Source organism: Yamadazyma tenuis, chromosome 1, assembly GCF_029203305.1.
Source record: "Yamadazyma tenuis chromosome 1, complete sequence".
NCBI lineage: Eukaryota > Fungi > Ascomycota > Pichiomycetes > Serinales > Debaryomycetaceae > Yamadazyma > Yamadazyma tenuis.
In genome coordinates this window covers 2,205,895-2,227,518 of record NC_089461.1, presented here as the reverse complement: position 1 = coordinate 2,227,518, position 21,624 = coordinate 2,205,895, and the positions used below count along the sequence as shown (strand labels likewise).

Sequence of the window (21,624 nt, the reverse complement as noted above, 5' to 3'; positions counted from 1 at the left end):
GCTAGTTATTATTCGGGCTTTGGGGTATGAATCTTGCCACGAGGAATATACATAAAACATCATTTACCAGGTTTGTGTTGGTGCTTGGATGACTTTGCAGTTAAATAACCGGTTTGTTCTTTTCGCAGCCGTGATAGCTGCAATTATTAGTGCGAGTCTCCAAAAGAAGGTACAACCAGGAAGGGAGCTGTGACAGTTCAACCAATCCGATGCGAATCTAATCGTTGTAGACATCTTTTCTGCACCTGGTTCTTTATTTAGTTCCAGGCAGTATGCCGACTACCGCGGTCTCGTACACCGCCGCAAGCTGGTCCATCTCTGCCGCGTTGAGCAAATCTGCCGATACGTTTTTAAACGGAAACAGTTGGTTTATACCCTGAAGAACCTGTCCTGGACCAAAGTTTACTAGGGTCTTTACTCCCAATAGCGCGAGCGTATCCATCGTTTTGACCCATTGCACAGGCCGGCTGTTGGCAGAAATAACGGTGTTTACCACCTCCGTGGGGAGAGTCACCGCGCCCGTGAGATTGCACACTACTGCGGGCGCCGGAACGGGCGCGGGCCTGGCGGCAGCTGGGGCAAAGCCATCGACCAATTCTGCCGCGAGCTCGCGCAACGGAGTCTCAATCTGACCTAAAACCTCATGGTGAAACGGAATTTCCACCGGTAGTTTGACGGTACGCACTACCACGCGCCGCTGGGCATTAAGCCTCACCAAAACATTGCTCACCGTAGACTCTGGACCGGATAGAACCACTTGTTTATGCGAATTGACGTTGGCTAGTACTCTAGCAGCTGTACATGTTTCTACCACCAAATCAAGGAATTCAGGTCGAATCAACGCTGCCACCATCGTATAATCCTGTAGGCGGAGATTCTCCATGAGCTCTCCTCGACGTCGCACGAGGCGGGCCGCGGTGCCTACATCGAGAGTTCCGTTCAACACCATGGCGGTATACTCGCCCAAAGAGTGGCCACAAATGGCGGTAGCTCGCAGCACAAAATCAAGCCCGTAATGGGACCGTAATATCTCTGCCACAGCAACAGTGGCCATAAGCATCGCGGGCTGGGCGTTGGAAGTCTTGCGGAGGAACTGTTCATTGTTATCATTTAACTGTTGAGAGAAAGAAGCTTGAAGTGACTCGTCGACAGCAGCACAAATGGGACTTAGAATGCGGCCATACTGTGCGTAGGGCGACATGAGGGATGCTCGAATGAATCCTTGGCCAGGACATGTTATCGCAAACATTGTGGGTGCTAATGAGTGTAGTGATGATGGTTTTGCAACAGATCAAGCTAGATGCTGTCGCGCTGAAGAGCTACTAGCGGTAGGGGCCCAGGGAAGTCATGTGATGCACGGCCAGAATAATGTCGCAATGGTCGGGCAGGCAGTGGCAGACGCGTGGACGTGGCTCGAACTTCCCATTGGCCCGCTTGGGCAGGTGTGAGAATCTAGACTCCCGCGGCATCCTCCCATGACGACTACCCATGAGCCCGCGCCGCTGGACCGCAGAGGGGGCATATGGGCTTGACCTGGTGGGTCCACACCAATTGCTGGGACGAGAGCCGTCCCCAGGTACCGCGAAATTTCTTTTTTGCAGGACATGGGCATTTTCCCTCCCATGTGGCTGGACGGGTCGCACCGGTTTGCGCACAAAGTGTGGGTCCGGTTCGGCCTACTATTATTTTTTGCGCCAGGTGCGTCCCCTCGTGCGCCGGTGCACTCCCCGTCGTCGTCAGCAAAATAAATGTCGCAAACACCACCACTCGCGCTAAGGCCCCGTCCCCCCAATTGTTGTTTTCGTCCATTTGTTTTTTTTCCTTCCACAACAACCAGCTCTTCTAAAGTGTTTTTATAGTTGGCACCATTTTTGTAATAGCTGCCACCACAACCCTAGTTGACCTGAAAGAACGTACTGTCCTGAACGAATGTCTGAAGTTAAAGCTGCCAGAGACGCCTTGGTGGCCTCGTTATTCGAATTATCTAAAGCAGCCCAAGATGCCGCTGCCGCTACCGCCAACTTATATAAAGCTTCCCACGAAGGTAACACCGGTAATGTCGACTCCTTAAACAGCCTTTCCAAGGCCGTTAATGTCTTGGTGTCGTACATTGATGTGAACGGCGGCGCTGACTCCAAGAAACCTGAAAAGAAGAAGAAGCCAGAAAAGGACCCTAACGCACCCAAGAAGCCTCTCACGATGTATTTTGCATACTCATTCCACATTAGAGAGCAAATCCGTGACGAGCGTAAAGCCAATGGTCTCCCTCCATTGTCGGCTATTGAGATGAACGCCTATGTCAAAGAACGTTGGAGCAAGTTGTCTGAGGCTGAGAAGTCCACCTGGCAAAAGAAGTATCAGCTGGAATTGAAGGTGTACCAAAAGCAAAAGGAAATCTACATTGCTGAGAAGAACGGTATCAAGCCTCCATTGCCCGAGATTCCAATTGAGTTGCCTAAAGATGTGGTTGTAGAACTGTCAGACTCTTCAGACTCTTCGTCCTCAGAAAGCGAGGTCGAGGTAGAAATCCCAGAGAAGAAGGAAAAGAAGGACAAGAAGAAGAAGAGAAAGCACGAGGACAAGGAGAAGGACAAGAGTGAGAAGAAGAAGAAGTCGTCCAAGAAGTAAGACGTTTTGTTTCTTGTATCGTTTTAATTCCCGGCCGCGGTTGTATTAATGTTTGTAACCTATTAACTTACTGCTTCAGTACTGTAGTATTATTGAATATATGTGATTTAGTGAGAGAACCGAAAGGGTATCCCCTTGTTGTGTGTTCATTATCGTGTAGATATGTTGAGTTATGTTTGTGGCTTGGGTTTTTGTGGTTTATGGATTCTATGGGTGTATGGACCAATCGGTTGGTGCGAATGGCTGCAAAAATAGCAGTAGGGCGATACTTCTTCTTGCGCTATTCAGTGTTATATGTGCATTGCTATCGTCATCTGCTATATCATTTAGGGCTATAATTAACTACTGACCTAACTCTTCCGCTTCTGCTTCGTGATATGTGCTTTCAACACCTTTTGCCTGTCTCTCAATGACATCTTCTGTTTACCTTGCACACTTCTCTTGTGGATCATCATAACAAAGTTCTTCTTTCTAGCCTTCTCCTTGTTGGTAGTCGAGTGTGGTGCGTCTCTTCTACCCTTTCTCGATCCAAACTTTTCACGGCCTTCTCTACCTTCCTTAACATGCTCAAGTCTTTCTTCCTTGGTCTGCTTGAACTTGACGGTTCCAACCAACGAGTCTCCATCCACAGTGTCATCTGTCTTGATTCCCATGTGCTTTTGAACTCCGGCTTCCATCTGCAACTCATCCAACTTGGCAAAGTCAGCGGGAGTCAACACTTTACTGGTGAGGATCGCGTTCATGGCCTGCTCATTAGTGAGCTTTTGTTTCTTTGTTGGGGGTTCAGAGTCATCATCAGCAGCATTCTTACCAGAAGCATCCTCAGCATCACTTTCATCATTAGAAAGCTCAATCTCCGAGTCGTCCGAGTCCGCCTCCTCTTCTTCTTTTTGGTCCTCTTCCTTGTCATCCTCAGAATCACTCACATCATATTCCTTGTCAGACTCAACCGTAACCCAGTCACCTTCGATCTCCTCAATTTCCTCTTCCTCGTCACTATCGATCTCCTCGACCTCCCAATCATCGTCCTTATCTTCAGTCCCAAGACCTTGTTCTTCTCTCCACTGGGCCAATAACTCAATACCAGGTATCGACGTAACCGTATTCTGAACACCAAACTCAGGCAACTTGGCCTTCTCGGTATGTTGCATCTCAATACTCGCAGCTTTACCACGGTCCTTTCTCTTCAACATTTCCGGTGCTACTTCTCTGTACAAGGTGATCAATCCCCTTGCAGCATTTGTCACGGCCTTAGCTTTCAGTCCTCTATACTCAGCCAAATCCTGTAATAAAGTGACATCAATAGCCAATGGTGCTCTCGACAAAATCTCTCTGATGGTGTTCAACCCTGCCAGGGCCACCTCAGCAGAAACCCCATCACTAACGAACTCGTCGGCAATTTTTCTCACCACCGTCGAAATCTGTTCTGGTGGTACCAAGTCGTGGGAGGCCTGGGCAGCTGCTGCCATGATCTGTGTGACATTTCTTTGCTTGGGCGTCAAGTACTTCATGAAGAAGGAGTAAATTCCTAAGACAGTAAGCTTGTGTGATCCAATCAACCTCGAAACCAAGTTCATAAACACGATTTTTTGGTCCAAGTCGAATTTATTACTGTTCTTTCCACTCAAATGGCCATCAAACAACAGCTCGGCAAAACCCTGGGGGTCTCTAAGTAAGTGGAGAGCCGAGAAGTTCAAGTACACTTGGGTGTTTTTATTGTTCTTTTTCTTGACGGCTTTGACTGCCTGCTCTAATCGCTTACCTCTTTTACTGGTTTTCTTGTTGATTTGCATCTTGTGACGCAACGCACCCATGTCAACGTCATCGTCACTGGACTGCTCTTCGAAGTTTTCCTCTCTTTCCTTGTCAGCACCCAAGAAGAATCTGGCTCCTGCTATGGCCACTTTGGCTTCAGGATGTAAAGCAGCTTGAGTCATAAGTTCAACCGTTCTCAGGTCATCCCAAATGCCTCGGCGCCATAATTCTCTGGTCAACTTAGTTGCCCATAATCCTTGGGCATCTCGTTGCTCTAACAAGTTGAACAACAATGCTTGTGTAGACCGGTTGATTTTCTGGTTTTTTGCTCCCATATTGACGGCTTTCAACAACAGAACCAACGTCGAGTAAATCTGGTGCCGGACCGACTTAGCATGCTGGCCAGCAGTCGTACTACCGTACGCCGTCAAGAGCGGGAAGAGGGTTTGGATCAAGAATTCGGCGCTGATGATGTCTTTGTTTCTTAACATCGTCAAACACTGAATTATTTTTTCTCTTAACTCAGGGGAAAGGTCTTTGTGGTTGTTAACAAGAAGCTGCCTAAGATCATCTGGGAACTTAGCAGTCTCTTTAGGGTAGCAGTTACATACGGCAGATACAAATCCAACAAGATCCCCAAATTCCTGGAAATTGCTTGAATCTGGAGATGTCAAAAAAATATCCCGTAAAGACTCGTAGTGAGCAAACTGCTGGACAAACTCCTCGTGGTACGACTCGGGATCACGCTTTACTACATTCTGGAGCAAGATGATGTTTGTGGGGAGTATAGCAACTCTTCTCTTCTTGGCCATGATTATAAAGAAGATGCGATGAGATAAAATATTCTTCGCATCGCACTTTTGTAGAAATAACTGTTACAAAAAGATGTTTGTGGTGTGGATGTGTCCACCGCAGGAGCCATTATGGGATAGCCACTGCCAATAGATTTCATAATTGTAGTCACTAACATACGGTATGCACTAATCAAGCAAAACACTTGTTAGGATTTGTTCCTGTTCCTTTGGAAGTTTTCTGTGTCTCTTCAATTGTTGCAAATAAAGAATCTTCGGGGTCTTCTATCTTTGAAGGTCTTAGACATATAATTATTGCTGAAGGACCTAAGTTTACAAACCTCTGAATTTCTAAATTTCATTCATTATACATAATTATCTATAAAAACAACCCGGAGTTGTCCAAGGCATCATAGTTGATTTTCTTGGAAAATGTCTTTCTTTGCATCATTTGCTTAACACTGTCAGCAGGAGTTCTTGGTTCACCCGTAAGGGCCTCGAGAGTTTCATCAATGATTCCCTTTTCGCGGTCAGCCTTCGTCTTTCTACGCTTCTTCTTACCAGATGTGTTTCCAGTCAACTCATCGGTTTCAGCCTTCAATCTCTTTCTCTCCTGCTCAAGCAAGTAGTCCTTGTTCATACTTAACCACAACTGTTCCTTGGCCTTAGCCATTTCATCCGAATTAAGGTACCAGTTTTCCTCTGCCTCAGTAAGCTCAACATCGTCTAAATCTGCACTGGAGGAAACCAAGTCCAAGTAGTACAGTGAAGGCTTACAGTACTTGACGAGTCCTTGCGGCTTATTGGGGTCGAACTCTTCTTCTTTATCAGCGGTCTCCGAATCAGATGTAGGCTCAGGCTCGGGATAGTCAAGCGAATATCCTTTTTCTATGATGTCTTTGTAACGTTCAAAGTCATGCTGGAGCAATTCGGGGTTGAATCCCAACAGGGCCATTTCATGAACAAACGATGGAGCGTCCTTGGCAACCTTGATTTCCGAAATGGTTTCCTCACCCCTTGACTCCATGTAATCTTCGTCCTGTGAGTCTGTGTTTAGGGAGGTTACCTGAGAGTTTGTGACCGTCGAGTCTGTGTTTTGTGGGACATATTGTGAATCTGTTTCCTGCGGCTGGGTGTCTGCCAGAGTTTCTAGATGAGTTGTAGCTGACCGACTATCCGTCTCGCTGACTTCTACAAGAGAGCCCTCAGCAGCAGCGATATCCTTTGTTTTTTTCATCAGCTTCACAGCAGCTGGGCGAATTGTGACACGAGGCTTCTTAGATGCAGATTCGTTCAATGAGCCGAGTCGACCAGTAGGTTTCTGTGTTGATCCGGTAGAATCCTTCGGCACTGCTGTTGGTGGGTTCTTCAAGTACTCAAAAGCACGGTTCACACTGGCCAATCTCAATTGATGCCTTGAATTAGCCTTCTTCAGTCGTTCTCTATTCCTCGTATATGAAGGAGGCATTGCTGCTTCGGCCTGCTCACTCTTATCTCTGAACTCCCGGATCCGCAACTTCCCGGAAGAAGTTCTCTTAAATTCGTCCATTCTTGCCTGAAGAGTGTCACTTGAAACATGCGCAATGGCCACAATCTCGGAAGGATCCTTCTGAAACCCGTTCATTCTCAAAGCCATCATTACACACGCACCAGCCACACCAGCCGGTCTTCTTCCCTCAACAATGGAGTCTTTGGCCATTCGAAACGAGATCTTAATGGCATCCAGTATCACCTGGTTGGTGCTATTAGGCTTTTCCCGATCGAGATTCAACCTTTCAGCAAAATGTGAAATAAACAACGAAGGATCCACCAACGGCAACTTGGTAATGTTCAACGTTCTCACCATCTTCAAAAAGGTGGCACCCAAGGAAAACACAGAGATCTGGAGCCGTGAACTGAAATCAATCAACAAATGTGACGTCTTCTCCTTTCTGCATGCAATGTACAAGCACGCCGCCGTCACGTTCTGCGACCGCCGTCCTTGTACGAAGTTGGTGTTCAATGCTAGCTTGAACCATCCATGAGCAGCATCGGAAATATAATCTGGTATATTTAAAGAAGCCGCCAAATCCTTGATATTACGCCTACCTGTCAACATTGTCTGATCCCGGGATTCCATTGCGTTCTGGCGCCCGGAGATGGGAACACGGGCTTGGTCCAGTCCCACCATTGTACCTTGTACGACAGCACCACCCGAAGCATTCTCTCCAAAGGAAACTTCACTGACTATAGGGTTTTCGTGAACCACTGTTCCACAACTACTACATGTCAAATTCCCCGAGTTTGTGGTGATGTCGGAGACCAAAGAAGGCTCTCCACATCGGGGACATAAGTTAGCTGGCAAAACCATGTTTTTTTGTCTGAGTGTATAGTCTGGAAAGCTTTTAGTAAAAACAACACAAAGATGTTTTTTTGTGGATTGAATTTAGCGCGCAGATGAGATGGAAGCTGGGGAGTGAGATATAGGTTTAAGGGAGGTTGGGAGACGAAATGAGAACGATTGTGGGCATATGGGATAAATAGGGCATCAATCAATGGTGTAGATCCTTTCAGGGACATTCAGGCCCGTGTGCAGCTTGTAAGATCAAAAAATAGGTATTGACATTTCTGATTTTTGCTGCTACCGGTCCATAATTTACTGTAAAGACCACCATATTTCGGTGAAACGACCCATGACTCTTCAGATCTTCTACCACCCAACCTTCAATTTCAGTGTACCTTAAAGGGGACTTTCTGTAAGGTTTTATAATTGAGGTAGGCGCACGACCGCACTAAAAGCCTCCGATCAACTTGTAGAACATAAAAATTCAAAACACCAAAAGAGACGGATCCCAGCATCACCCAGGAACAATTCACACTGTTTACAGTGCAGATTTCGCACTTCCTATTTGTTTCCTATTTCATTACCTATTCGAAAAACTCGCAGAGTGATGCTTATCAGTGCGTCTCTCAAGAAGTGACAGTGTTAAATCCGTAATTTAAAAACAAAAGCACAACCCAAATTTTAGCAAAATTGTTGAGTCTGCTGCTAATGGCCGTACAACTAAGTGGCTCTATCAAATGAAAGACGCTACCTGCTTTTCGGCCGACCAACACACCAACCCTTATAATCTCGTGTCGAATGCTACGGTACACGCACACACACTCTTTATCGTGGTTGCGCGCGGATCCAGATCAAAGACAAAATATAAGTAGCCCCCTACTGACAGTAAACTACTTACTCTGTGTGAACTATGTCACAGCCCTCTTGTGTTACGACCAGAAAGATTACCCTTTATCGCGATGACTTGGTTTCCGTGAGAAGAGCTTCTGACAATGACTTTAATCGAACTGCTGCTCCAGATAATTTGTTCTTCAAGTCCAGCTTATTATCCAAAAACCATGCAATTTTGTCATACACAAACAGCAAGGTATACATTCAGGATACCGAGTCGAGTTTCGGAACCGTTTTGAACAATAAGTATGTGAACTTCGGTTCCAAAGTGGAAATCAAAGATGGCGATTCTGTTGGATTTGTCATATATAAGCCATACAATTTCATCAGACAAAAGTTGGATGAAGACGCCTATATCGATATTGACTTGGTCCCCTTGTCAGTGTTTGATAATCCCGATGTGTTACTTCCATTTGTGGTTTCGGTGCAACGTTCTAGTGATGAGCTGTCTGTTTCAGTGGTGTTTGAACCTATTGAGAATACAAACAGATCTAAGTCTTTTGGCGTTAATGACGCCACTCTTTTTGAGGGATTAGATGTTTCCGATGAGGTTCGTGATGTCGATGAAGCTCAAGAGTCGGAGGAAGACATTAGCTGCTGTGATAATACTGCTCCGATTGTTATTGAGGATGACGACGAAGAGTACGAGAGAGAGAGCAAGATGTCGGATGTTGAGGACTTCTATGAGTATGACCTGTCGCAGGATGGAACTAATGCCAGGGGTGAAGAGAGAGATGAAGATGAAGATGAAGATGAAGATGAAGAAGTTGAAGACGAAGAAGAAGACGATGAAGTCGATGACTCTGGTTGTGAAACCGATGACCTGTACGTCAACTTCATCTTAAAGCAAAAAGGCAGTAAAAACGTCTTGAGTAACAACTACGACTTCGACACCAGATTTGAGGAAGACAAGCAAGATGCTTTGGTTGAGTACTTGAAGCAAGTATCCAAGAATAACCAAGACGATGAGGACGAAGAAGATGACTCTGGCTGCGAATCTGAGGATCTGTATGTAATGATGATTCCAAAAGCCAAACCAGACTTGAACGTCAGATTTGAGGAAGACAAGGAAGATGCTTTAGTTGAGTACTTGCAGCATATATCCAGAAAGAATGAAGAAGGCGAAGAAGAAGTTGGTGACGAAGATGATGAATATTCTGACATTGAGACTGGATGTGTTATCAAATGTTGTTCCAGAAGACCCAAAACCACAGGCCAAGGTAGGTCTGAATTGTGTCAGTTCTACAACAAAGTCTACGAAGAGGATACCGCTGACGAAGATGACGAATATATTGAGGAGGATATTGTTGAGTCTAATCATCTTGTTTCCAGTAAGCCTCCTACGTTGTCTTGTACGAAATCCTCCAAAGCTCCTGGTAAAGTCACTAAACCCATAAGTGCCAACCAAGCTACTCAGGCAAAACCCAAGTCAAGCTGGGCAAAGTCGATTATCAAAGAGTCGGCCAAAGCAGCTTTATACCTGACGGCTACAATTGTTGCCGTGGGCGCTTATGGTATTCTTAGGGAAGGAAAGTGATGCGGCTTACTTGTTTTGGTTTTCGGTTTGTTGTTTATGTTTATTGATATTGAGTCAACAGTTAATATATTATTATTACAAGATTACTTATGGAACTACCTCTTACGATACCCTTTCTTTCTGCTATCTTCATCTCCATTAAAGTCCATGTACATTGGCAGTTGGCTGCCCATGGGCAGTTGCACATTCATAGGCAGTTGTATGTTCATTGACAGCTGTCCATTCATCATCATGTTGGGACTAAACTGAGGCAGCAGTCTCTGTTGGACTTGTTGGACTTGTTGAATCTGTTGAACCTGTTGTTGTTGTTGCTGCTGTTGCTGCTGTTGCTGTTGTCTCTGTCTAGCGACTTGCAATTGACGAAGTCTCTGGAAGTAAAGGGGAAACTTCTGAATTAATGTTTGTTGCAAAGCCTTAGCCTGTTGCTGAGCTGCCTGCTGTTGCTGAGGAGTTAACCGGGCCTTGTTTGGAGCGATTCCCGTGTTGGCCATCGATACAAGTGCACTCACTTTTGCCTGAACCTGCTTAAATGCAGCCTGGTCGCTGGGGCTTAACATACTCTGGAACAACTGCTGCTGTTGCTGCTGAAGCATCTGCCGCATCGCTTGGTTTTGGGGATTCACCTGCTGGACACCTTGTTGGCCACCTTGGTTGAACTGCTGCTGGGCTTGTGACATTTGCATTTGTTGTTGACCCATTCGTGAATTAGGCCTCTGATTATTGATGGGTATTTGTTGTTGTACTTGCTGCATTCTCTGGTTAGGAATGCTCCTATCCATCACTGGAGTTCCCATACTGGAGCCTGGCTGCGAGTTACCCATTTGGGGCGATTGATACAGTTGGTTGTACTGGGGCATCTGGTTAACCTGAGGAGAAATCTTTTGTCTCTTTTGCTGAGCTTGGATGTGGGCCTGCTGGGCAGCTTGGTTGGAAAGCTGTTGTTGAGCTTGCTGTCTCTGTTGTTGCATTCTCAACTGCTGCTGAGCTTGAACCTGCTGTTGCCGTTGTTGTTGCTGCCGTTGTTGTGCCTGTTGTTGTGCCTGTTGTTGTTGTAACTGTTGTGCTCTTGGGTTTGCAACAGCGGCAACAGGGTTGGCTTGAGGAATTTGGGGAGTGGAGCTGTTGGACGCAGATGAGGCTCTATTATTCATCATCTTCTCGGGACTTTGACCGTTGATATTGTTATTCTGGTTGATGGTATTGATACCACTACCATGGGCCTGTAATGCAACAGTGGCATCCTTTTGGGCCTTCTGGGCCTCTTTTCTCTTTCTAATATCTTCAATGAACCGTAGTCTCATAAACTGGCCGGTGGCAGACATATTTGAAGAAAGCGAAGAAGACTTAATAACCTCTGAACGCATTGCAAAGTCTGAAGTACTCGATCCTTCAGCAGTCTTTGAAGGAGGTGCCGGGGTTCCAGTACCGTTTGAAACGGCTGCACCTGTGGTAGACGAAGATGTTGGAGCCGAACCTCCAAGTGAAGACATTCCTCCCACAACCACCAACTTCCTGTCAGATTCGTCAGTTCTCTTGTATTTATTGGACAATAAGAACATGATTTCTTCGTAATCCGAGGACTTGTGGAGCACCATTTCCTCCTGATGTAGTTTTCTTGGGGGTTTCTCCACAAGCTCACGATGCAGATGTACCAACTCATAGTCCTGAGACTCTTCGTCCCACACTCGCTTGGGGTATTCGCTTTCAATCCTCAATATCTCATCTTGCTGATATGGGTTCAAAGGCACCGACAAGTCCAACTTTCTGTTTGTCAATGTGAGTATCTCTGATTCCATTTGCAAGGAAAGTGGATCGGTAAACTTGGTTAAGGCTGAGTCCGTATGGTACAACAAGTCAAAGTATAGCGAAAGTTGGGTGGGACGTAGCAAAGTTCGGTATGTTTTTGGCTTGGGAGCCTCCGACACAGTGGTGGTGCTCGTGCTCGTGGTGGTGTTGTCTGCGGTGTTGTCTGCAGTGGTAGCGGTTTGAGCGGCAGAAGTGGTGTTGGAATCACTCGAAACAGGTTTGGCAGCAGGTTCTTTGGGGCTGGCCACAGCACCGCCTGATACCACCATGTTTCTGTGGTCGTATACCTGTAGTATAAGGCATCCATCGTACGATCTGATGGCAAAGTCCTTGATTAGTTCACTCATTTCTAGTGGGATCTCTTCCTTTAATAGATGATGCAAAAAGTCCTTGACCATGGGCGAGCTCTTGGGGATTACCGTCGAGTCCTGCGAGCTGTTGAACTTGTAATGCGTCTCGTAGATGTGAAAAGTCAAAGATGGAGGATATTTGGCATACTTCTTCAAGATATCTTCTGAAGTGGTCGCAAATTCATAGTTTTTGGGATTGGCTTGTTTTTGTTTCAATTGTTGCTGTTGCTTCATGAACATCATCTGCTGTTGCTGTTGGGGCGTTAGGCCGTTCATTTGTGGAGCACCATTCCTCGGAGCCATCAGACTGGTCCCATTGGGTGCTTTAGCCTCACTCATACGCTTATGGTACACCGATACAATAGACTAAAAAGGGGATTCCTTCAATGAAAACAAAACTTATGAGGTGCCTAGGATTGATGGAACACAAGTTTGGTCTATTTTAGATTGAGTTCGATGGATTCTATTGATTGGAGCGTGTAGGTATAACGTCTATATCTGGAGTCGATATTTTTTTCTGTTTTTCGAGTGCTCGCTCTTACAAATATGTTTTTGCAGTTAAGCCAGGGTTTCAGGTTGTATTATATATGAATTCTATACACGTAACGGTCATGCCACAAGGGAGAGTGCTTGTGACTAAAGGGTGGATGAGTCAGTGGTCAAGCAGAATTGTAACAACTTGAAAAGTTTCATTCTGTCCACTTCATTGAACACCCACAACCCGTAGATATCACCTAGAAGGCTCTTGACGATAATCAAGTTGTCGTTGAGTTCCACGTCCATTTGCAGGATACCGTTGTGGTCAACTCCTCGAGGAAAATAGTGTTTGGTGACATTGTTGGGTAATAGCCCAATGGAAAAACATTCTGGGTTATTACGGTTTAAGAGTATCAAGCCGTAACAGAACAAATTTTGAAGACTTTGCAAGGTTGGCTCAAAGTTCTGCTGTGACACTTGGAAACTCCTCAAATAAAGCGTCAAAGTGCCCTGATAGTCCGTCTTATTCCATTGTTCAGTGCTGTCATCAAACTTGTACACCACACAATACGAGGTGTTATATAATAATTTCTTCACGGCTGGGTCATATCTGTTGATGACATTGAAGTTAATGGTGGTTTTATAAAGCTCCAACGCTTTCTTTCTCGATAATGTTTCTTGTTGGCCTGATTCAGGCTTTTTAGTTTTGGCCATGAGGAGTTCTGCTCTAGTTGAAGTTTCCACCTGAATAAATTTTCGCACTGGCAAAGCAATTGTTTCCCGCTACATACCGGTTGAATACACACAGAATGTTTTCCTCCATCTCCAGACAAGCTTCCAAAGGTCAATTGACCCGTCTCTTTAGTTCTAGCTCTCCTCGCTTGGTTAAGGTGGGCGATAAAATCCCCCAAATCCCTTTGGCATTGGAAAGTCCCGGTAATCAATTCGTGCTCGCAAACGAAATCAAGTCTGGAAAAGCCTTGATTGTCGGAGTGCCAGGAGCCTTTTCACCTGGATGTACTGCTTCCCATATTCCAGGATATTTGGAAAACTTTTCCAAATTCTCCGGGAAAGGATTCAACAAAGTGTTTTTTGTGGCTGTCAATGACGCATTTGTGGTCGATGCTTGGTCTAAATCGTTCGCCAACGTCCCTGAGGGAGTTACTTTCCTTGCAGACCCTAAGGGTGAATTTGTTGATGCGTTGGATTTGAAGTTCGATGCTTCTGCGTTCTTCGGTAACGAAAGATCTAAGAGATTTGCTCTTGCTGTTGAAAATGGAAGTGTCATCGGGGCATTTGTTGAACCTGAAAACACTCCTGTAGACGTGTCTGAAGCAACTAAGGTCTTGTCCCAGATCTAGGTTACGATTTTGTTGTTAGTTAAATTTAAAGTACATGATTGTATTTGCAATCAAAACTGTCGCAACCATTAGAACTTTTCTCATCTCTGGTCCAATACATATTCCCATATACCATGTTTCTACGACCTGTTCTGACGCCCAATGTGATCCGTCATACTTTCAGCTGGGATCTCTGGTCTAGGAGATGCGTGCCTGCTGCTTTCTACTCGTCTCAGGCCTTTTCCGAGGCTGAGATAACCAAAGCCAAACAATGGCACCAACAGTTCACAGCTTCCAGTATACCCATAAAAGAATTTGAGGTTGCGTACAGCCGAGCTTCAGGGCCGGGTGGGCAGAAGGTTAATAAGACTTCTTCTAAGGCCACTGTTTCCTTGGCTCCTGACAGATGGTTGAATCCACAGTTCTGTTACTGGATTCCCGCAGCCATCAGATCTCAACTAAAGACCAATAAGATACGATACGAAACAAAAACAGGCGGTGTTTTGATTCAAAGTGATACGTCACGGAACCGAGATGTCAACACCACAGAGTGCTTGAACAAGCTCCTTATAGAAATCAAGAAAGTGGCATATTTCGAAGAGGAAATGACTGAAGAAGACAAGAAAAAGTGGGAAGAACTCAAGGAAAGGAGCCGGGAAAAACGGCTCATACAAAAGAAACGGACTAGTGATAAGAAGAAGAGCCGTTCAAAGAACTTCGACATCTGAGTCCCATTGTAACCATTTGCCTTTAGGGCTTGATCTGCTCTGTACATAGAATTTTTCAACTCGCACAACTTTGAATTTCAAATCCTGCTAGCGTCGTACATATGTCTGAAGAAACCAGGTTTTCAGAGCAAATCACCGCCTGCCAGACAGCCATTGACAGTATAGTTCTGCTGATATTTGACTCTGAAACAGCAAACGATGCTCTTTTTCGCCCATATGATTTCAAAGTGTTTCAAAATCTGCTTTCAACCATCCAGCTGAGTTTTACTATAGATGTTGAACAATATCGTTTATCTGTACCACAAGACACAAATGACGATGAAAAAGAGAGTATCCAGAAACAAGTAGACGTCTTCAATGACGGCTTAGACTCCCGGGCGTTGGACTTTGTGTTGCTGAATGCATTCATCAAAACGGTAGAATCGTATACTGATGCGATCATATCCTCACACAAACGAGAAGACCCAAAAGTCACTCTTGGTGGTGTTCAAGTGCCTGAATCTAATGTTATATATTACTCCAAAATCAGCATTTTGTTGGACCTTTTGGTGTTTCTTGGTACCGAAAATTCCAGCTATAAGAAGATATTCCACCGTTTGACGGCGTATGTGCTGGAGACGTTATTCATAATCTCCACCAAAGAATTGGAGGTATTCTGGTACTACATGGAGTCTCGCCTCAATCTCATCAATGGCACCATCTTCAACAGAGCCGTGACTAGTGATAGAATCGCCATATTAGAGGTGTGCAATCCACTTACCGATAAATTTCATTCTACTGATTCGTACAAAAAGGACAGTTTCAATGAAGGACTCCAGTCCCGAATACGGGTGTTTGTCAATAAGCTTCTCGGAGCCGAAGATAACACTGGTTTGAACAAGTACTTTTCGGTGTCGGGAAGAGGAGTACCAGAAATGGCCCTTGTGAAGAGAAGAGACAACCAACTCTACGACATCATCGACTGCTTCAAGGCCATACGAGACCCTCATTCGTACTTAAGACCTGCCAGAATCAAGAGCTTCAGGGACATGTCCAACACCTTTTCCCGCGTGTACGAGCGGTTGATGAAGTTGGAAATCGACTATTTGAAACAACACCCCCGTGAAGTGTACGTTGTGAAACCTCCTCGTCTGGAGTCTGAAATGGAGTACTTGAAACTGAAATATTCCAATAAAGAGTATTTTCCCGAGTTGTATTGGTTAAGTGTGTTCAATAAGAACCCCCAAACGTTGGAGAAAGACATCAAAGACGATCAAGACTTCACCCACGATCTCCTCAACAACAACAAACTCAGAGAAGTGGTGTTGGTGCAAATATTCTTCATCAGTATGTTCTTTGCAGAAGCCAGCTCGTATGCAAAGAAACAGCTTCTCAAAAACCTACCTCCCAAAACCAAACATCTCGTGGACGACACTGCCCATGAGCCAACCAGTAAGACCTTCTATGCCTTGAGGTCCAACATCGTCAAAGAGCTTCGGTACGCCGACTCGTCCTTTTCATTTTTGCTCCAGAATATCGTTGCTGTGGAAAGACACTGGTGGCTGTGGTTACTCTACAACAAAGATCCAAAAACTGGGGCTCCGTTGTTGTCCAACCGGAAACTCTCTGACGAGGAGTTGGCTGCCAGTGAGGCAAAGTTTGGTGGCCTCTTCCCGGTGAAAACAAAACGGTATTTCAATATCTACGTAACTCCCCAGTTATCTCGAAGAATGAAGGCAGTGCGTGGGTTGGATAATGTCAATATCAAGGAATGGGGTCTTAGTGATGACAACTCGATGCAGGTGGAACAAACTGACCCAGACTTAAAAAATGTCCGACTTTGGAAACAGTATCGACAAAAACGGCAACATAACTGGATTGACTTTGGTACAGCTTTGACTCCAGAAGTGGTTGCCAGTGTTTACGATGAACCTGCGGTCAAGAAGAGTAAGGCTGAGGATGAAGCAGGCACAGAAGTGTCTACGGAGGTATAGAAGAAGCACAGATTCAAGCCAAAGGAATATAAGTAACGACTTTGTCCTTCACGACGTTGGATCTCAAAAGCTACATTTTTTTGCCGCAAAAAAATCCATCCACATACACACATATGAGCACCTCGCAATACCAAACCCTTAAAGATTTCGTCGTCACCTCCCATTCTTTGGAAGAATATGGGATCCTTTATCTCATCCTTCATCACTTGAAGCATTTCCAGGGCTTGTCGTTCCTCCTCGACTGTCTCAAAGCTGAACTTAGAAAACCAATAACCAAGGAAAACTTACAAGATGTATACTCCATGAGTGCAAGCTTTGTTAGCCATGCAAGAGGTTTGAAGAGGGCCTTCCTGCGGTTTGAGGACCATGCCCTGACCATGTTCTCCTACTTTTATGGAGAACAGATCACTGAAATCCTCGTTGACTTGAACCATCGTCTACTTCGGACTGCAAACACGTTTAGTTTTCTTGAAGCCGTCGAATCCATCGAAAAAGACCTTAACAGGGTGGTTGCTGACATGATCCTAGAGTCTCAGGAAGATGGTGGCTATGCCAGCCAGGAGGAAGACTCCATAGTGGTGAATCACCAGATAGATCCTGCAAAGCAAGATATTAATCCTTATGATTTAGTCTTATAGAGTGCTAGTGAGAGGCGTATGACTCAACGTGCTATGCTGCATATCACCTAAGGTCTTTTGCCATTGATCTGTTTATAATGTTATAAATAGACAAGCATTTTTTACCTAAGTTGTAGTTTCTGTGATTCTTGCGAATTTGAGACTTGGTAATTTGCAGCCGTAGAATCTATCTAAAGATATACGTGTGCTTTTGGCTGTTTGGGAGCCTTCAAGCCATAATTCACAAGGATGCCTCTTTAATAGTGACCTTAGACCACCATCAACCCTTATACTTCCACTTTTCCATAAACCGCCTTATACTAACCACCTCATACTAACCACCTACCAGGGTACGTCTGAAGCGCGACGCATTTTTTCAAAATCATCGCAGGTTTCTTACACGGTATCATTAACTCAAACATTAATCCACCAGGCTGAATTGAACATAACACCACCTGAGACACGTGACATGTCCTTAGCTCCACTAGAAGATCGTCCTATCACGCGATCACGGGCCAGACTCCTTCACGATGAGACACCCAAGTCCAAATCACACACCAAATCGTCACAAAAGCGATCCAAATCAAAGAAAAACAGAAAGAGGGGCTCCAAGACACCTCTAGTCGTTTCTAACACCACGGAAGAACACCAAGAGCCTGTTGAAACACGAATTGATGCTTCTGAAAAAGTAAATGAGCCAACTCAGGTAGACGAGCACCAGAATGACAAACCTCTGTTGAAGCCAGTCACCGGGGATATTGTGGCTCCAGATATGCGTATAGTGATGGGAGATCTTAATTCTTCTCCTATAAAGAAGACTGGCGCTCCACCTCACGATCCGGTGTTGAGTTCTTCACCTTTCAAACTCAGAAAAAACGTGATGTTTTCAGATGATTTGACCAGTGACGTACCTTTCTTACCTCAGGATGGCCTGCAGAAACCGGTGTGTATCACGGCCACTCCCAAGAAGTCCATTCTAAAGGGAATTGAAGAAGTAGAATCTCCCCAGGTGGTAAACGAAAGTAGTTTCACCGAGGCTAACTTTGTACCTGAACAACCAACTTTCTGGACCAAAGGGAACATTGTCCAGCTTCCTGTTGAATCTCATCGGCTTGCTAGACTTATCCAGGGTTGCATAGCAGTATTGAAAATCAAGTCTTTTGATAAGCGATTCGAAGTGTATGCATCTTTGAACCACAACTTCAAGAGTAATACTCCTACCTTTGTTGCTTCCTTACTTGTGAGCACTTACAAGCAGTTTTCGCCTTCAAAAGGACTGCCAGGACAAGCACAAGCATTGGCTCAGTCACCGGAAAAGAATCTTATCAGTGTGTTTTCTGCCATTGTCCAACGGGATATCACGTTCATGGAAGCTAGTCTTTCACTTTCTGATGACGAGAAGGAGAATGTCAGCATACCAAACCAGGGCAAAAATGACCCTTTTTTCACCCGTACAATCAGCCAGGCTCTTAAACTTATATCATTTTTCATGACAGAAGAAGACCTCAACGAATATTTGAGCTTAACTGACTTGAGGTGGTTCTATCTGCATTCAGCTACGTTGATGATGAAACCTAAAATCTCCAAGACTTTGGCAGTACCATACCTTATGATCGTCAAAGAGTGTAAATATCCATTGAAGAAGAGAAAGTTGTTGTTCAATAATATTAAGGGCATGGATATTCCAGAACAAATGCTTTTTGCAGTCATAAACATGAAGAACTTCCCAAGCAAATCTCTTGTCAGTGAAAGGCTAATTGCTGTCAAGAATTTGGTTCAAAACTTCCCTACCATGATGTTGAACAATTTCAAGCATTGGTTCGAAATATACTTGATGACTTTATGTGATGTTGGATCTCCATTTTATTCCAAGATCATTGGATCCGGGGTTTTGACCTTATTGGAAATTGCCAAAGCATGTCTGAGAGATAGAGAAGTCAATTATATGACTCAACAGTGTCTTAGTTCACAAATCACACTGCCATTCAAGTCATTTGCATCAGACTTTGAATTGGATTCTACTAGCTTTCCTCAAAAGGGTGTGAGGGTACTCGACCTTGTTATTCAAACCATCAAAGAGTTGATGTTCAATAAGAGATACAAGGCTGCCAGTGACATTTGGGTAGGAATCTCGCTCATGGCTTGTGATAAACAAACTGGGTTCGACCAATGGGATATGGTGCATGAATGGACTGGGGTTGTTACTTCTGAATTGTTGAAGTTACTGCCTGCTGCCCAAGTAGCTTTAATTTCTTCCTGGAAAGTGGTTGTCTACGATCTTTGCGTTTCTGATCTCGACAACTTGGATAGATATATCAAGTCTGAAGACTTGAAATTAGGGGAGAGTATAGAAGTGTCTGACATCCTCAAACGCAAATTTGACTTGTTGTTAGTGTTACCTCGGATTCTCAAAAACGTCAGTTGTGACAACTATGACATACTTCATGCTCTGGAACAGGTTGTGTTGGCCATCTGCTATACCATTTTCAACCAACAGGGAAAGAATACCAAGTACTTGTCAGTGTACTGGGACAACATCATGGTTCCTTTATTCCAGGAGGTTTTTTTCAAAAAGTCCAAGGGTATGCAACTCTTCAATTTTGGTGAGCGTTTGCTTCAAGCCCTCTTGGATACCACTGCAAATAAAAAAGAGTACCAATTCTTGCCATTCAGGTGTCTTTCGACCGAAGCGTTTGAGTTTTCTGATGTTCTTCTGTTGAACTCGGCTTGGGTGTTCAAGGAGTATCCCAGAATCCTCAATTTATTACAAGTGCCTTTATATCTGACGGACTTAAGCCCGGAGTATAAGCTAGACGTGGTTGACAAGTTCCTGCACATATTTCCTTCTTTAGTCTTGAAAAGTCCTTCGTCACCAGAGGCAATCGAGTGTCGTAAACTAGCATACAACATCATTGAACAAGCATTTTCCAAAGGCAACCCGGCTCTTTTTGTACCCAAGGTTTTCGATGTGTTGAAAAAAACTTTCGGGTTAGTCAATTTGACCAACGTGGACAATGCTGGTGATAACTCTGCCAACTTCTTGTCACTTCTTTTCTCCAAGATTGCAGAATCTACTCCAGATGTCCAAGATAATATCGTGGAGAAAATGCTACACCGAAACGGAAGGAAAGACTATGTGGTGATTTTGTACTTGATTAGATTCGGAATGCTTGGGAATCTGAAGGTTGACTTTCAAAAACTGCTCAAGACTTGTGAAGTTGACATAGGAAGTAGGGTGGAGCTCAAGCTTATAGGGGCATTATTTGAAGTGTTGACAAGTGACTTCACACCATTTGCAAAAAGAGTTATCCAGGCTATTGTGCTTTTGAATGCTAGGTTATTTGAAGAGGCATTGAGCTTGGTCACCATTCAGAGATGGTCACCTCCAATATTTAAGTTCTTTGTTCTTTTGATCCATGATACTCCATTCGACTACATGAAGCAAATGGCCTTCAACCTAATACTTCTAAGGTTCGAACAAGCAGATGAGTTTGTGTCAATGATATCGTTTCTCATCTCCAGCAGCTTCGACTTAGAGCTATATAACCTCAGAAAAGCCATCATGAAGAGAGTCCAGTCGATAAACGAGACCAACTACGCCAAGTTCAAGACAGAATTTCACGGGTACCTCAACAATTTAAAGCAGAATGGCAATATGCTTCTCCTCGACGAGTTCCTAGCTACATGCCAGGAATATGGGTTTGAGATCCTAGACATTGCTGAAAATGAATGGGCCCAATTCCCTCGCTTGAAAGAAATGATGGAGAGCCCCAAACCTTTCAGAACGTGTCTGCCACCTTCTGACGAAGACTCTGAGGTGATGGATACGTTTTCTCCGGAGTCAGCAAATGAGGCAGAGAATGATAGTTACATGGAAGTGGAAAAAGACCTTGTTAGTGAAGAGGATGATTTACTGTCTGTTAAGAGTTTTGAGGTTGACATGCCACAGCGTCTGGTTCTCGAAATCCCCGAGTCTCCAGAAGCAGACCCGGAATCTCCTTCGAAACGTCACAGACCCCTTGCGCCTGGAGAACCTGAATCATCGTCGAAACGTCCCAAAATGGAAATTCAACCATATACAAACGGCCAAGACATCCAAAAAGACGTTCAACTTCTCCTGAAACCGGATACCATTGAACAAGTCAAGTACTTTTTGCCAAGAATAGACACCACCATACAAGCCAAGTATTCACTGCAAGAAACAAATGACACTACAAGCAGCACAGAAGCTGAGTCAGAAGGCTCGAGCAAAAATACCGCCGAACTAGATCGGATTATGCATGTGTTCAACAACTTCGATCAAGAATCCATGCGGCTTCTCACACCAAACGACCGTGACCAACTTGAGTGCCGGCTTCTACAATTCATGTTGCAGCTCAAACAGTCCAAACCGTAGCATTATATACAA

The 21,624-nt window shown here is 44.6% G+C and overlaps 11 protein-coding genes across 11 annotated transcripts; 6 read left to right on the top strand and 5 right to left on the bottom strand. All coding sequences in view use genetic code 12, as the record gives it.

Annotated features, from left to right (window-relative positions):
* Window positions 1–253: 253 nt before the first annotated feature.
* Window positions 254–1,249, bottom strand: MCT1 ([acyl-carrier-protein] S-malonyltransferase; the record flags this gene model as incomplete). Its single annotated transcript, XM_006688458.2, has 1 exon — window positions 254–1,249. The coding sequence occupies one exon, from the start codon at window positions 1,247–1,249 to the stop codon at window positions 254–256; it is 996 nt and encodes a 331-aa protein (XP_006688521.1).
* Window positions 1,250–1,929: 680 nt separating this feature from the next.
* On the top strand, window positions 1,930–2,628 carry HMO1 (high mobility group protein; the record flags this gene model as incomplete). The annotated part of the gene is made up of 1 exon (XM_006688457.2): window positions 1,930–2,628. The coding sequence occupies one exon, from the start codon at window positions 1,930–1,932 to the stop codon at window positions 2,626–2,628; it is 699 nt and encodes a 232-aa protein (XP_006688520.1).
* A 350-nt stretch (window positions 2,629–2,978) lies between these two features.
* SDA1 (Severe Depolymerization of Actin) lies at window positions 2,979–5,195 on the bottom strand (the record flags this gene model as incomplete). Its single annotated transcript, XM_066157581.1, has 1 exon — window positions 2,979–5,195. The coding sequence occupies one exon, from the start codon at window positions 5,193–5,195 to the stop codon at window positions 2,979–2,981; it is 2,217 nt and encodes a 738-aa protein (XP_066013678.1).
* A 358-nt stretch (window positions 5,196–5,553) lies between these two features.
* BRF1 (transcription factor TFIIIB subunit brf1) lies at window positions 5,554–7,524 on the bottom strand (the record flags this gene model as incomplete). Its single annotated transcript, XM_066157580.1, has 1 exon — window positions 5,554–7,524. The coding sequence occupies one exon, from the start codon at window positions 7,522–7,524 to the stop codon at window positions 5,554–5,556; it is 1,971 nt and encodes a 656-aa protein (XP_066013677.1).
* Window positions 7,525–8,407: 883 nt separating this feature from the next.
* On the top strand, window positions 8,408–9,925 carry PSN45_001082 (uncharacterized protein; the record flags this gene model as incomplete). Its single annotated transcript, XM_066157579.1, has 1 exon — window positions 8,408–9,925. The coding sequence occupies one exon, from the start codon at window positions 8,408–8,410 to the stop codon at window positions 9,923–9,925; it is 1,518 nt and encodes a 505-aa protein (XP_066013676.1).
* Window positions 9,926–10,020: 95 nt separating this feature from the next.
* SPT20 (Transcription factor spt20) lies at window positions 10,021–12,420 on the bottom strand (the record flags this gene model as incomplete). The annotated part of the gene is made up of 1 exon (XM_066157578.1): window positions 10,021–12,420. One exon carries the CDS (start codon window positions 12,418–12,420, stop codon window positions 10,021–10,023), a length of 2,400 nt encoding a protein of 799 aa, XP_066013675.1.
* Window positions 12,421–12,717: 297 nt separating this feature from the next.
* Window positions 12,718–13,272, bottom strand: DCP1 (mRNA-decapping enzyme subunit 1; the record flags this gene model as incomplete). The annotated part of the gene is made up of 1 exon (XM_006688985.1): window positions 12,718–13,272. One exon carries the CDS (start codon window positions 13,270–13,272, stop codon window positions 12,718–12,720), a length of 555 nt encoding a protein of 184 aa, XP_006689048.1.
* A 95-nt stretch (window positions 13,273–13,367) lies between these two features.
* On the top strand, window positions 13,368–13,919 carry PSN45_001079 (peroxiredoxin Ahp1; the record flags this gene model as incomplete). Its single annotated transcript, XM_006688983.1, has 1 exon — window positions 13,368–13,919. One exon carries the CDS (start codon window positions 13,368–13,370, stop codon window positions 13,917–13,919), a length of 552 nt encoding a protein of 183 aa, XP_006689046.1.
* Window positions 13,920–14,032: 113 nt separating this feature from the next.
* Window positions 14,033–14,626, top strand: PSN45_001078 (aminoacyl-tRNA hydrolase; the record flags this gene model as incomplete). The annotated part of the gene is made up of 1 exon (XM_006688452.1): window positions 14,033–14,626. The coding sequence occupies one exon, from the start codon at window positions 14,033–14,035 to the stop codon at window positions 14,624–14,626; it is 594 nt and encodes a 197-aa protein (XP_006688515.1).
* A 101-nt stretch (window positions 14,627–14,727) lies between these two features.
* PSN45_001077 (uncharacterized protein) lies at window positions 14,728–16,599 on the top strand (the record flags this gene model as incomplete). The annotated part of the gene is made up of 1 exon (XM_006688451.2): window positions 14,728–16,599. One exon carries the CDS (start codon window positions 14,728–14,730, stop codon window positions 16,597–16,599), a length of 1,872 nt encoding a protein of 623 aa, XP_006688514.1.
* A 113-nt stretch (window positions 16,600–16,712) lies between these two features.
* On the top strand, window positions 16,713–21,612 carry RIF1 (DNA-binding protein rif1; the record flags this gene model as incomplete). The annotated part of the gene is made up of 2 exons (XM_006688450.2): window positions 16,713–17,228; window positions 17,608–21,612. 2 exons carry the CDS (start codon window positions 16,713–16,715, stop codon window positions 21,610–21,612), a joined length of 4,521 nt encoding a protein of 1,506 aa, XP_006688513.2.
* Between the last annotated feature and the right edge of the window lie 12 nt (window positions 21,613–21,624).